This window comes from Oncorhynchus mykiss, chromosome 17 (genome assembly GCF_013265735.2).
Source record: "Oncorhynchus mykiss isolate Arlee chromosome 17, USDA_OmykA_1.1, whole genome shotgun sequence".
NCBI classification, from domain to species: Eukaryota; Metazoa; Chordata; class Actinopteri; order Salmoniformes; family Salmonidae; genus Oncorhynchus; species Oncorhynchus mykiss.
The window spans coordinates 68,301,524-68,317,300 of NC_048581.1; the positions used below are offsets into that span (position 1 = coordinate 68,301,524).

At 42.3% G+C, this 15,777-nt stretch overlaps 1 protein-coding gene across 8 annotated transcripts in view; it reads left to right on the forward strand.

Moving 5' to 3' along the window:
* Positions 1-15,777, forward strand: part of LOC110494448 (endothelin-converting enzyme 1) — a 43,763-nt gene that overhangs the window by 24,602 nt on the left and 3,384 nt on the right. For 4 of the 8 annotated variants that reach the window (XR_005037056.1, XM_021569493.2, XM_021569496.2 and 1 more), the window contains 9 exons: positions 7,557-7,769; positions 8,833-8,957; positions 9,179-9,349; positions 9,823-9,888; positions 12,484-12,672; positions 13,500-13,642; positions 13,875-13,989; positions 15,295-15,405; positions 15,505-15,603. Coding sequence is in view for 7 of the 8 variants with exons in the window: in XM_021569493.2 (XP_021425168.1) it covers positions 7,557-7,769; positions 8,833-8,957; positions 9,179-9,349; positions 9,823-9,888; positions 12,484-12,672; positions 13,500-13,642; positions 13,875-13,989; positions 15,295-15,405; positions 15,505-15,603 (1,232 nt within the window). In the remaining variant the exon portion in view is untranslated. The remainder of the gene's footprint in view (positions 1-7,556; positions 7,770-8,832; positions 8,958-9,178; positions 9,350-9,822; positions 9,889-12,483; positions 12,673-13,499; positions 13,643-13,874; positions 13,990-15,294; positions 15,406-15,504; positions 15,604-15,777) is intronic. The other 4 variants (XM_021569495.2, XM_021569494.2, XM_021569492.2 and 1 more) reach the window with 3 other exon arrangements.

Below are 15,777 nucleotides of genomic sequence, written 5' to 3' on the forward strand. Positions count from 1 at the left end.
ATGAGGTGAAAAAAACAATTGAATACATTTTAGAATTAGGCTGTAGCATATCAAAATATTGAAAATTCAAGGGGTCTGAATACTTTCTGAATCCACTGTAGATGCCAGGGGCAAGAATAGGAACAGCTGTTGGAATGGGTATAATTAAGTGATAATGCCAAAGAAGCTGGTGTGGAAGATATTGGCACGGGTGTTAGGGCTGTGCCTCTCCTTAATGTCAATATGCCTTGTCCATTGCTGTTCTGGTTAGTGTTTATTGGCTTATTTCACTGTAGAGCCTCTAGTCCTGCTCACTATACCTTATCCAACCTATTAGTTCCACCACCCACACATGCGATGACATCTCCTGGTTTCAATAATGTTTCTAGAGACAATATCTCTCTCATCATCACTCAATACCTAGGTTTACCTCCACTGTATTCACATCCTACCATACCTTTGTCTGTACATTATACCTTGAAGCTATTTTATTGCCCCCAGAAACCTCCTTTTACTCTCTGTTCCAGACGTTCTAGACGTAGAGGTGAATCCAGTGCCCTGCAGTGCCTAGCTCTACTCCTATTCCCCAGGCGCTCTCTTTTGATGACTTCTGTAACCGTAATAGCCTTGGTTTCATGCATGTTAACATTAGAAGCCTCCTCCCTAAGTTTGTTTTACTCACTGCTTTAGCACACTCTGCTAACCCGGATGTTCTAGCTGTGTCTGAATCCTGGCTTAGGAAGACCACCAAAAATTCTGAAATGTTCATCCCAAACTACAACATTTTCAGACAAGATAGAACTGCCAAAGGGGGCGGTGTTGCAATCTACTGCAAAGATAGCCTGCAGAGTTCTGTCCTACTATCCAGGTCTGTACCCAAACAATTTGAACTTCTACTTTTAAAAATCCACCTCTCTAAAAACAAGTCTCTCACCGTTTCCGCCTGCTATAGACCACCCTCTGCCCCCAGTTGTGCTCTGGACACCATATGTGAACTGATTGCCCCCCATCTGTCTTCAGAGCTCGTGCTGCTAGGCGACCTAAACTGGAACATGTTTAACACCCCAGCCATCCTACAATCTAAGCTTGATGCCCTCAATCTCACACAAATTATCAATGAACCTACCAGGTACCTCCCCAAAACCTTAAACACGGGCACCCTCATAGATATCATCCTAACCAACTTGCCCTCTAAATACACCTCTGCTGTCTTCAACCAAGATCTCAGCGATCACTGCCTCATTGCCTGCATCCGTAATGGGTCAGCGGTCAAACGACCTCCACTCATCACTGTCAAACGCTCCCTGAAACACTTCAGCGAGCAGGCCTTTCTAATCGACCTGGCCGGGGTATCCTGGAACGATATTGATCGTAGAGGATGCCTGGTTATTTTTTTTAATGCCTTCCTAACCATCTTAAATAAGCATGCCCCATTCAAGAAATGTAGAACCAGGAACAGATGTAGCCCTTGGTTCTCCCCAGACCTGACTGCCCTTAACCAACACAAAAACATCCTATGGTGTTCTGCATCAGCATCGAACAGCCCCCGTGATATGCAGCTGTTCAGGGAAGCTAGAAACCATTATACACAGGCAGTTAGAAAAGCCAAGGCTAGCTTTTTCAAGCAGAAATTTGCTTCCTGCAACACAAACTCAAAAACGTTCTGGGACACTGTAGTCCATGGAGAATAAGAACACCTCCTCCCAGCTGCCCACTGCACTGAAGATAGGAAACACTGTCACCACTGATAAATCCACTATAATTGAGAATTTCAATAAGCATTTTTCTACGGCTGGCCATGCTTTCCACCTGGCTACTCCTACCCCGGTCAACAGCACAGCACCCCCCACAGCAACTCACCCAAGCCTTCCCCATTTCTCCTTCTCCCAAATCTAGTCAGCTGATGTTCTGAAAGAGCTGCAAAATCTGGACCCCTACAAATCAGCCGGCTAGACAATCTGGACCCTTTCTTTCTAAAATGATCTGCCAAAATTGTTGCCACCCCTATTACTAGCCTGTTCAACCTCTCTTTCGTGTCGTCTGAGATTCCCAAAGATTGGAAAGCAGCTGCGGTCATCCCCTTCTTCAAAGGGGGGGGGGACACTCTTGACTCAAACTGCTACAGACCTATATCTATCCTACCCTGCCTTTCTAAGGACTTCGAAAGCCAAGTCCACAAACAAATTACCGACCATTTTGAATCTCACCATACCTTCTCTGCTATGCAATCTGGTTTCAGAGCTGGTCATGGGTGCACCTCAGCCACGCTCAAGGTCCTAAACGATATCTTAACCGCCATCGATAAGGAACATTACTGTGCAGCCGTATTCATTGATCTGGCCAAGGCTTTCGACTCTGTCAATCACCACATCCTCATCGGCAGACTCGACAGCCTTGGTTTCTCAAATGATTGCCTCGCCTGGTTCACCAACTACTTCTCTGATAGAGTTCAGTGTGTCAAATCGGGGGGTCTGCTGTCCGGACCTCTGGCAGTCTCTTATGGGGGTGCCACAGGGTTCAATTATTGGGCCGACTCTCTTCTCTGTATACATCAATGATGTCGCTCTTGCTGCTGGTGAATCTCTGATCCACCTCTACGCAGACGACACCATTCTGTATACTTCTGGCCCTTCTTTGGACACTGTGTTAACAACCCTCCAGGCAAGCTTCAATGCTATACAACTCTCCTTCCTTGGCCTCAAATTGCTCTTAAATACAAGTAAAACTAAATGCATTGTATATAGACTTATTTATACTGTATTATTGACTGTATGTTTGTTTTACTCCATGTGTAACTCTGTGTCGTTGTATGTGTCGAACTGCTTTGCTTTATCTTGGCCAGGTCGCAATTGTAAATGAGAACTTGTTCTCAACTTGCCTACCTGGTTAAATAAAGGTGAAATAAATAAATAAAAATGTTGAGGGCCGGCAAACCGTGCCAATTTATCCTCCAAACACTGGCTTCGAGGACAATATCACTTTTATACAACTAGCTACCAACATATTCAAATAATGATTTACATATTTTCATTAATGTTATTTTGATAAATGTATTCATACTATTTAATCGTTCCACAAGATATACAGTGCCTTGCGAAAGTATTCGGCCCCCTTGAACTTTGCGACCTTTTGACACATTTCAGGCTTCAAACATAAAGATATAAAACTGTATTTTTTTGTGAAGAATCAACAACAAGTGGGACACAATCATGAAGTGGAACGACATTTATTATCGCTTGCACAGTGCTCCTTGGGATGTTTAAAGCTTGGGAAATCTTTTTGTATCCAAATCCGGCTTTAAACTTCTTCACAACAGTATCTCGGACCTGCCTGGTGTGTTCCTTGTTCTTCATGATGCTCTCTGCGCTTTTAACGGACCTCTGAGACTATCACAGTGCAGGTGCATTTATACGGAGACCTGATCACACACAGGTGGATTGTATTTATCATCATTAGTCATTTAGGTCAACATTGGATCATTCAGAGATCCTCACTTAACTTCTGGAGAGAGTTTGCTGCACTGAAAGTAAAGGGGCTGAATAATTTTGCACGCCCAATTTTTCAGTTTTTGATTTGTTAAAAAAGTTTGAAATATCCAGTAAATGTCGTTCCACTTCATGATTGTGTCCCACTTGTTGTTGATTCTTCACAAACAAATACAGTTTTATATATTTATGTTTGAAGCCTGAAATGTGGCAAAAGGTCGCAAAGTTCAAGGGGGCCGAATACTTTCGCAAGGCACTGTAGTCCCGACACAAACCTAGGGTTGCTTCCCTAGCCGGCTGGTCATTCATTCTATCGGTTCAGTTGCCAGAGAGATGCGACCCAATCGTTCAGTCTTTTTGTTCTGTATCTATGGATGCAACCCAGTCGTTCGTTCTAAATGTTCCACTGCAATACTGGCTGGCAATGTTCTTGTCCCTTGCTTAGTAGATTGCCAACTACATCTAACTTCAAACATTGCAGCCAGAATAACAACAATGTAGCTGCATTTGTGTTTGTTTAAGATGTTTACTAGTGACATTTATTTGGATACATCCATAACAATGAGCTAATGATGCGTGATTTTGCCTGGCGTAGAAATTGTGCTCTCTCGGCAGGACACTGTTGTTCAGAGGAGCTAGACAACAACACAGCTAACACAATCACTACAAACTGAAGCTGGAAAGACAGCAAACTAGCTGCACATTGTTTCATTTTACCTGTTTTCTATTGATAGTTATTTGTATACAGTACAAGTCAAAAGTTTGGACACACCTACTTTCTACATTATAGAATATGAGTGAAGACATCAAAACTACGAAATAACACATGTAGTAACTAAAAAAGTGTTAAACAAATCAAAATATATTTGAGATTCTTCAAAGTAGCCACCCTTCGCCTTGATGACAGCTTTTTACACTCTTGGCATTCTCTCAGCCAGCTTCACCTGGAATTATTTTCCAACAGTTTTGAAAGAGTTCCCACATATGCTGAGCACTTGTTGGCTTCTTTTCCTTCACTCTGCGGTCCAACTCATCCCAAACCATCTCAATTGGGTGGAGGTTGGGTGATTTGTGGAGGTCAGGTCATCTGATGCAGCACTCCATCACTCTCCTTCCTGGTCAAATAGCCCTTACACAGCCTGAAGGTGTGTTGGGTCATTGTCCTGTTGAAAAACAAATGATAGTCCAACTATGCGCAAATCAGATGGGATGGCGTGTCGCTGCAGAATGCTGTGGTAGCCATGCTGTTTAAGTTTGCCTTGAATTCTAAATAAATCACAGACAGTTTCAACAGCAAAGCACCCCCACACCATCACACCTCCATGCTTCACGGTAGGAACCACACAGGCAGAGATCATCCGTTCATCTAGTCTGCATCTCACACAGCGGTTAGAACCAAAAATCTCTCATTTGGACTCATCATACCAAAAGACAGATTTCCACCAGTCTAATGTCCATTGCTCATGTTTCTTGGCACAAGCAAGTCTCTTCTTATTATTGGTGTCCTTTAGTAGTGGCTTCTTTGCAACAATTCGACCATGAAGGCCTGATTCACGAAGTCTCCTCTGAACAGTTGATGTTGAGATGTGTCTGTTACTTGAACTGTGTGAAGCATTTATTTGGGCTGCAATCTGAGCTGCAGTTAACTCTAATGAACTTATCTGGTGTGTGTATGTGTGTGTGTGTGTGTGTGTGTATATATATATATATATATATATATATATATATATATATATATATACACACACACACACACAGTGGGGAGAACAAGTATTTGATACACTGCCGATTTTGCAGGTTTTCCTACTTACAAAGCATGTAGAGGTCTGTAATTTTTATCATAGGTATACTTCAACTGTGAGAGACGGAATCTAAAACAAAAATCCAGAAAATCACATTATGATTTTTAAGTAATTAATTTGCATTTAACTGCAGCTCAGATTGCAAATACTTTTGATTTTACCAGGATGTCAAGCAAAGAGGCACTGAGTTTGAAGGTAGGCCTTGAAATACATCCACAGGTACACCTCCAATTGACTAAAATTATATCAATTTGCCTAACAGAAGCTTCTAAAGCCATGACATAATTTCCTGGAATTTTTCAAGTTGTTTAAAGGCACAGTCAACTTAGTGTATGTAAACTTCTGACCCACTGGAATTGTGATTAAGTGAAGTAATCTGTCTGTAAACAATTGTTATAAAAATGACTTGTGTCATGCACAAAGTAGATGTCCAACCGACTTGCCAAAACTGTAGTTTGTTAACAAGACATTTGTGGAGTGGTGGCAAAACGAGTTTTAATGACTCCAAAAGTGTATGTAAACTTCTGACTTCAACTGTATATACACAGTATGTCCCCCCACTTCTAAAGCCAAAGTTGCACCCCTGGGAATTTCTATGTCATAGATGTATGTGATAATTAGTGGAATAGATACATGCTGGAATTCGGTTTTAACCAATCAGCATTAGACCTACCCGTTGTATAAATTGGGACAATGACTGACTGACCTCGTCTGTGACACTACCTCTCGAGGAGCAGCCCTTCTCTCCTCTATAGAAGCTCCATCTATCTATTTTTCACTGTTAATTTCTAGAGCTTAGATAGAGAAGTTATTTTTTCTGAGGTTATATGTTTTGGCAGTTACCTGTAGAAAACAATGGTTTCCAGATGGTCTGAAAACACCCATGTGCGTTTTTTGATCTCATATATTTTAGAGGATTTATTTAAGGGCCCTTAAATATAAACTCAGCAAAAAAAGAAACGTCCTCTCACCGTCAACTGCATTTATTTTCGGCAAACTTAACATGTGTAAATATTTGTATGAATATAACAAGATGTAACAACTGACAAGATTCCACAGACATGTGACTAACAGAAATGGAATAATGTGTCCCTGAACAAAGGAGGGGGGTCAAAATCAAAAGTAACAGTCAGTATCTGGTGTGGCCACCAGCTGCATTAAGTACTGCAGTGCATCTCCTCCTCATGGAATGCACCAGATTTGCTAGTTCTTGCTGTGAGATGTTACCCCACTCAAGGCACCTGCAAGTTCCCAGACATTTCTGGGGGGAATGGCCCTAGCCCTCACCCTCCAATCCAACAGGTCCCAGATGTGCTAAATGGGATTGAGATCCGGGCTCTTCACTGGCCATGGCACAACACTGACATTCCTGTCTTGCATTCCTGTCCTCCAAATCAATCCCACTCCAGAGTACAGGCCTCTGTGTATCGCTCATTCCTTCGACGACAAACGTAAATCCAACAATCCCCCCATGTAAGACAAAACCGCAACTCGTCAATTTAGAGCACTTTTTGCCAGTACTTTCTGGTCCAGCGACGGTGGGGTTGTGCCCATAGGCGAGTTGTTGCTGGTGTGAACCTGCGTTACAACAGACCTTCGCCCTCAGTCCAGCCTCTCTCAGCCTATTGGGGACAGTCTGAGCACTGATGGAGGGATTGTGCATTCCTGGTGTAACTCTGGCAATTGTTGTTGCCATCCTGTACCTGTCCTGCAGGTGTGATGTTCAGATGTACCGATCCTGTGCAGGTGTTGTTACACATGGTCTGCCACTGTGAGGACGATCAGCTGTCCATCCCGTCTCCCTGTAGCTGTCTTAGGCATCTCACAGTACAGACATTGCAATGTATCGCCCTGGCCACATCTGCAGTCGTCATGCCTCCTTGCAGCATGCCTAAGGCACGTTCACGCAGATGAGCAGGGACCCTAGGCATCTTTCTTTTTGTGTTTTTCAGAGTCAGTAGAAAGGCCTCCTTTAGTGTCCTAAGTTTTCATAACTGTGACATTAATTGGCAACTTTCTATAAGCCATTGGTGTCTTAATGACCATTCCACAGCTGCATGTTCATTAATTGTTTATGGTTCATTGAACAAGCATGGGAAACAGTGTTTAAACCCTTTACAATTAAGATTGGTGGATTTTTACAAATGATCTTTGAAAGAACGGGTCCTGAAAAAGTTTACGAGTTGTTTAATCAAAGCGATAGTGATGTCTAACTGTTGAGGCTAAAGTAGCAGTGTCTAAAATATATTTGATACAGTATGTTTAGCTGCTTGTCCCACTCCGTTGGCAGCTCACCCAGGTGTGTGTCGGACAGAACCATGCATTATTGTGGCTAGTGCTGTGATTGGAGCCCTGGACCGTTCTGTGGACCCCTGCCACGACTTCTACAGCTTTGCCTGTGGGGGATGGGTACGGAACAACCCCCTCCCTGAGGGAAAGTCCCGATGGGGTCCCTTCAGCAACCTATGGGAGCGCAACATGGCCATCATGAAGCACCTGCTAGGTAAGATTCCTCCTTAGGGGATGGGGAGTCCTTAGCTGCCCCCCCTCACCAACCTAGAGAAATACATTCAAACAGCTATGACCTAAACTCACCATGCGAGGCGTGTGATTTATCTTAGAATGCATTGTTTTGAATTATAATGACCCAACCGAAGCCAGGTGGACGGGTTGTCCACTTTGACATCGATCTCAATTAGAACGCGTCGGTTTTTGTTGGCACTGTAGTCACACAAAACAAATAGTCATTCACCTTTTTCTAGCTAATTTGAATGGGACAAGATTGCTCAAGGTTTTACCATACATGCTAAATTACACCAATTTATCCACTTATGGAAACAACTTCACTACAAGCAAAGATGACTGGAGATATGAACTATCCTGCTAGTATGGTCACTGTTCTGCCTGTCCTATCCTTTCTACTTGCCTCGCTCTATTGCCTCACTGTTCTTTCTACATGTGTGTTATAGTTACATTCCCCAGCAAGAAAACCAAACATTTTGCTCAAACAGAAGGGTGAACTAACAGAGTCACTAACCAACAACCAAAACAAAACCAGTGGGGTTCTGAGAGACACTTACGGGGGTGTCTACTGAAAGTTGACTAGTAACAACAGCTGGAACCTAAAATTCACTCACCATGAGTGCCCACTACATTTGCCCAAGAAGAGGCTAACAAACATACTAAACTTAAAGACCGAAAGCGAACAGGGAAGATCCAATAAAGGATTGGCTAGATATCAAAATAGGACGCTCCAACTTAAGCTGTTAACCATCCACATCTCTCTAGACAAATGGAGCACTGGGCCAGCCACTCTGATATAGCACCTGGGCCTGCACAGGTGAAACACCTTCCCACTAACGAGATGGCAACCAGCACAGGTGTAACATATACTGACTATAACAAGGTGACGCCAATCGGTGTGCCCTACGTGATAACGAGCTCTACGGTCTAAAGTCCAACCTCAAAACATAAATGGAAAAACGAAAGCCTATAACAGTTCTCCTTTCATTGTAAGATAGGTTTTATCCAAACTTATCTTAACTGTAAAATGTTGTATATGGCAGAGAACACCACCATGAAGGGGCTGAGCAAGGCTGAGGAGAATGCCCAGATGTATTACAAGGCATGTATGAATGAGACTAAGATCGAGGAGTTAGGAGCTCAGCCTCTACAGGAGCTTATCAATCAGGTGAGTTCACTCCTCGACGCATCCTCATCCAGTCGTCTGACATGGCCCAATGTAGCTATAATGTCACATTTGATGTGCTAACGTATTCTTTGCCATAGTTAATGTAAATAGTTAACCAATTTTTTTTTGTGTTTTTTTATTTATTTTTAAATTAATCCTTGATGTATCCATTGCCCTGATATTAAGGAACTCTCAGGTTTTAAGTGAGCTGATCTCTGAAGGAGATCATACATTTTATTTTACAGACAGGAGGATGGGCCCTAACTGGCTCCTGGGACAAGAACAATTTCCAGGAGGTTCTACGCACAGTGTCAGCCAACTACCATTGCTCCCCTTTCTTCACTGTGTTTGTCAGTACAGACTCCAAGTGCTCCAACCACAATATTATTCAGGTGAGAGGATAGCCAGTCACCCCAGTGGCTCCAGTCACCCCAGTGGCTCCAGTCACCCCAGTGGCTCCAGTCACCCCAGTGGCTCCAGTCACCCCAGTGGCTCCAGTCACCCCAGTGGCTCCAGTCACCCCAGTGGCTCCAGTCACCCCAGTGGCTCCAGTCCCAGACAGTGGCTCCTCACTTATTTAGCAGTTGATTTACATTCCTCTTTACATTTGGTAGAACATTCATCAAACATAACTTATCCCCAGATCTATTCAGAGAGGATTTACATGCACATTTACCTGCTCTTTCTTTTAAAGGGGATGTTAGAAATTGTATGGTTAATCGAAGCTGCAGTATACTGTAGACCCTGCAATACTACACCGTCAAAGCTACAGTGGAGACTCAGGCTCACTTTGCTCAGAGCACTGAAATGTTTCAATGGGGTGTGAGCTGGTAGTCATGCACTGTTACTCTTACCTACTGTACAGGTGGATCAATCTGGGCTGGGGCTCCCCTCTCGGGATTATTACCTCAACAAAACTGCCAATGCAAAGGTACTGACAGATGGCTGCACTATGGCTCAAGGGGTTTAACTGGGTGAATGGGCTTAAATATTGTAGCATGATGAAAGACTTGGTAAGGGAGGACTTAAAATAGATCAGTGCCTTGACACAAAGGCCAGATTAAATTAGGAAATGAATTTCATAAATTGGCACAGAACTACTGAGAAATGTATCTCGCTAGATATTTGTTTCAGTAGCTAGGTTTCCATCCAGTGGCGACAGATTTGCAGGCGAATATTCTAAAATGTACACTACAGTTCAAAGCTTTGAGGTCACTTAGAAATGTACTTGTTTTGAATAGAAAAGCAACAAAAAAAAAAGTCAATTTTAAAACAACATCAAATTGATCAGAAATACAGTATAGACATTGTTAATGTTGTAAATGACTATTGTAGCTGGAAACAGCAGATTTTGAATGGAATATCTGCAGTTGAAGTTGGAAGTTTACATACACCTTAGCCAAATACATTTAAACTCAGTTTTTCACAATTCCTGATATTTAATCCTAAAAATTCCCTGTCTTAGGTCAGTTAGGATCACTTTATTTTAAGAATGTGAAATGTCAGGATAATAGAAGAGTGATTTATTTCAGCTTTTATTTCTTTCATCACATTCCCAGTGGGTCAGAAGTTTATACACTCAATTAGTATTTGGTAGCATTGCATTTAAATTATTTAACTTGGGTCAAATGTTTCGGGTAGCCTTCAACAAGCTTCCCACAATAAGTTGGGTGAATTTTGGCCCATTCCTTCTGACAGAGCTGGTGTAACTGAGTCAGGTTTGTAGGCCTCCTTGCTCGCACACACTTTTTCAGTTCTGCCCACATATTTTTCTATGGGTTTGAGGTTAGGGCTTTGTGATGGCCACTCCAATACCTTGACTTTGTTGTCCCTACACCATTTTGCCACAACTTCGGAAGTATGCTTGGGGTCATTGTCCATTTTGAAGACCCATTTGCGACCAAGCTTTATCTTCCTAACTGATGTCTAGAGATGTTGCTTCAATATATCCACATAATTTTCCCCCCTCATGACGCCATCTATTTCGTGAGGCGCACCAGTCCCTCCTGCAGCAAAGCACCCCCACAACATGATGCTGCCACCCCCGTGCTTCATGGTTGGGATGGTGTTCTTTGGCTTGCAAACCTCCCCTTTTTTCCTCCGAACATAACGATGGTCATTATGGCCAAACAGTTAAATTTTTGTTTCATCAGACCAGAGGACATTTCTCCAAAAAGTACAATCTTTGTCCCCATGTGCAGTTGCAAACCGTAGTCTGGCTTTCTTATGGCGGTTTTGGAGCAGTGGCTTCTTCCTTGCTGAGCGGACGCATTCTGTCTCCTTCCTGAGCGGTATGACGGCTGCGTTGTCCCATGGTGTTTATACTTCCATGATATTGTTTGTACAGATGAACGTGGTACCTTCAGGCATTTGGAAATTGCTCCCAAGGATGAACCAGACTTGTGGAGGTCTACCATTTTTTTTTTCTGAGGTCTTGGCTGGTTTCTTTTGATTTTCCCATGATGTCAAGCAAAGAGGCACTGAGTTTGAAGGTAGGCCTTGAAATACATCCACAGTTACACCTCCAATTGACTAAAATTATATCAATTTGCCTAACAGAAGCTTCTAAAGCCATGACATCATTTTCTGGCATTTTCCAAGCTGTTTAAAGGCACAGTCAATTTAGTGTATGTAAACTTCTGGCCCACTGGAATTGTGATACAGTGAAATAATCTGTCTGTAAACAATTGTGCATGATACAAGTCATTTTTACAACAAAGAAGATGTCCTAATCGACTTGCCAAAACTATAGTTTGTTAACAAGAAATGTGTGGAGTGGTTGAAAAACGAGTTTTAATGACTCCAACCTAAGTGTATGTAAACTTCTGACTTCAACTGTATATACACAGTATGTCCCCTCACTTCTAAAGCCAAAGTTGCGCCCCTGGGCATTTCTATGTCATAGATTTAGGTGGTAACTTGTGGAATAGACACAGGCTGGAATGCGGTTTTAACCAATCAGCATTCAGGATTAGACCTACCCGTTGTATAAATTGGGACAATGACTGACTGACCTCGTCTGTGACACTACCTTTCGAGGAGCAGCCCTTCTCTCCTCTATAGAAGCTCCATCTATCTATTTTCCACTGTTAATTTCTAAAGCTTAGATAGAGAAGTAATTTTTTTCTGAGGTTATATGTTTTGGCAGTTACCTGTAGAAAACAATGGTTTCCAGATGGTCTGAAAATGCCCATGTGTGTTTTTTGATCTCATATATATTTTAGAGGATTTATTTAAGGGCCCTTAAATATAAACTCAACAAAAAAAGAAACGTCCTCTCACCGTCAACTGCATTTATTTTCAGCCAACTTAACATGTGTAAATATTTGTAAAAAAATATTAACAACCAAAGGGACAGTACAAACCCTATAGTATGCCACTTGGACAGAAAATGAAGAAATACCAGAGAAAGAATGTATAGCTCAAGGGATAATGCTCGTAATAGTCTTTTCCTAGTCCTGGATTGTGTTTTTAATCGAATTTAACCAACATCTCTCCCTCTGTGCTGCCTACATGGTCTTTGCAGTATCTGAATGCATACCTAGACTTCCTGGTGGAGTTAGGGGTCCTGTTGGGGGGCTCACAGGAGACATCCAGATCGCTGATGCAGGAAATTGTGGACTTTGAGACCACCCTGGCCAACATCACCGTACCCCAGGAGGAGAGGAGGGACGAGGAGCTAATTTACCATAAGATCCAGGCAAAGGATCTGGCGGTCAGTCCCAGAATGACTTGCATCTCTCTGCAACTTCAGATGATCCAAACATCAACACCATGTCCACCTGCAGTACAAACATACAGTAGATGACTTCCAGATTGAGCTGTCTCCAGTGGTGTAAAGTACTTAAGTAGTACTTAAGTAATTTTGTGTATCTGTACTTTACTGTTTATATTTTTGACAACTTTTACTTCACTACATTCCTAAGTAAAATAATGTACTTTTTATTCCATACATTTTCCCAGACACCCAAAAGTACTTGTTACATTTTTAATGCTTAGCAGGACAGGAAAATGGTGCAATTCACGCACATATCAAGAATACATCCCTAGTCATCCCTACTGCCTTTTGATCTGGCGGACTCACTAAATACACATGCTTCGTTTGTAAATTATGTATGTGTGTTGTAGTGTTCCCCAGGCTATCCTTAAAGAAATTTAAAAAACAAGAATTGTGCCATCCATCTGGTTTGCTTAATATAAGCAATTTCAAATTATTGTGTTTTACTTTCGATACTCAAGTATCTTTTTGCAATTCCATTTACTTTTGATACTTATGTATATTTAAAACCAAATACTTTTACTCTAGTAGTATTTTACTGGGTGACCTTTTACTTGAGTCGTTTTCTATTAAGGTATGTTTACTTTTACTCGAGTATGACAATTGGGTACTTTTTCCACAACTGGCTGTCTCAATCAAGTGTATTTTGCATAGATTGCATTTTTGATTTAACAGTGCCTTCATACCTGCTGATTTATAAAAATAAAATGCAAATCTGTGCACGAGTAGATGTTGACAGTATCATTGTTTCTGTGTGTCGGTAGACATTGGCTCCTGCGGTGGACTGGATGCCTTACCTCACAGACGTGTTTGCTCCTGTTCTTCTAAATGACTCAGAGCCTGTGGTGGTGTACGCCAAGGACTACCTCCAGAAGGTCTCTGACCTCATTGCAAGCACTAACAAGAGGTTAGAATCACTTCCAAGCCCTGCCTTCCACTCATTCATATTTAAATGCTGATGGACAACGCTTTGTAATTAAGATAACCATTGGGGTGATTTCATATCGATTGGAAAGGGATATTATATGAGCAGCACAGGGGACATTATAAAACGTTATGCAAACTAGAATATAACCTTTTGCTTCCTTTCCTGAAATGTTAATATGGTGTAATGAATTAATCTACTCCTACCTGAGCAGTGTCCTGAACAACTACATGATCATGAAGGTGGTGAGGAAGATGGTGTCCATCCTGGACAAGAAGTTCCAGGATGCTGAGCAGCGCTTCTTTGAAGTCATGTATGGAACCAAGAAGGTGAGAGAGAGCTGGGGAAAACTTCAGGGCTGTAAGCTGGCAGGGAAATTATCAACAGACCTACAGATAAGGGTACTCGAGGGGGACCAGATTTTCCTGCTGCCTCAGTCAAGAAGTAAAGCGATACTTGCTTATAGCACAGATATAAATAAATTAGTGGCTATAAAGTAAACTAAACAGAAATTGGCAAAGATAAAACTTAATGAGATGTGCACTTGTTAGGGGCAAACTTAAAGGGACACTTTGTGATTTTGGCAGAGGCCCTTTATCTAATGCTCCAGAGTCCGATGAACTCGTGGATTACCATTGTATGTCTCTTCGTCCAGTATGAATGAAGTTGAGGGTAATTTTGTGAGTCAATGCCAACTAGTGTTACCCATGGTGCAATAACAAAGTCTTATCTACAAGCAACACTAGTTAGCAATTGTGCTAGCACTAGTCAGCAACTTACTTCAAACTGCACGCAGAGACATAAAAATGTTATCCACAAGTTAATCTGATTCTGGAGCAGTAGATAAAGGGTCTCTGCCAAAATCCCAAAGTGTCCCTTTTAATTAAACAAGGAGCTGATAAGAAATACTTTAGCTGAGTCACTGTCATCATTAGGCACATAGCTTTTAGCAGAAGCGCTATCTGCTGTGTTGTGGGTGTTCCAGCTATCCAAACCCTTATCTGAGAAAGATCCTGTTAGCCTTGCTTTGCTCTGGAGTCACACTGTCAGAACATACCAAGAGCATTCTCATCCTGGGGAGTGTGTGCACAATTCCTGAGACCCTCTAAACTACACTTTTAGCACCCCTCCCTTTCTACCCATCACTCACTGTCATTGTTTTCCCTGTCTCTACTCGTATCTCTTGTTCTCTCACTCACCCGTTTCCACTCTGTTGACCTCTCCCTTTCCCCCTTCCTCTGTCTGCAGTCTGTTTGATTCTAATATTCCCTGTAATCGAGGGGAAGTTGGGCGAGAGGGCTGTCCTATTGCCAATCTCGGAGAGTCTCACAAAAACAACAGTCGGCCCTTTTAGAGGGGAACGTGCTGTCTCCCCACACTCTGATAAAGGCCTGACTTTACCTCCAAGTCATAGCCGCAAGATTATGGATTCCAAGGAAATATTGTTTACTTCAAAAGAAAAACCAACACTTTAATACTTATTCCATGCTTGAGGAGCATTTTAAAAGCTAATACAGTTAGACTGGGTTGATACTACGTTAGTATCATGCAGTGTTTAAGTCTGAGAGACAGTGCTATCTTGTGTGTAGGTGGTTTGGTGTCATAGTTCTCATGTGCTTGGTGTGATGTTTCAGAGCTGCACCCCACGCTGGAAGCTGTGCGTCAGTGACACAGACAGTGCCCTCGGCTTTGCTCTCGGGGCCCTCTTTGTCAAAGCCACTTTTGCTGAGGACAGCAAGGCCATTGTAAGTGTTTCAAGGTATCGCCTACACACCTACCTACACTGTGAACTGCCCCTGGGTGAGATTTTGACAAGCCTTTCCTTTTCCCTATATTTCTATCAGGCAGAAGATATGGTCTCTGAGATCAAATGGGCATTTGAGGACAGCCTGAAGTATGTGGACTGGATGGATCAGGGGACCAAAAAGGCAGCCAGAGAGAAGGTGGGAGAGATGGGTTGCTTTGACTAACTTGTAGAAAGTGTTCCACTGCTGGGGTGAGGGACTTGTCATTACACAGATTAGCAACTTTGGAAAAGTTTATTTCCTTATAACTAACATAAGGTATGTAGCAGCGATAGGATTTCCATTGTATTCCATAAGAGATTGCCAGACAGG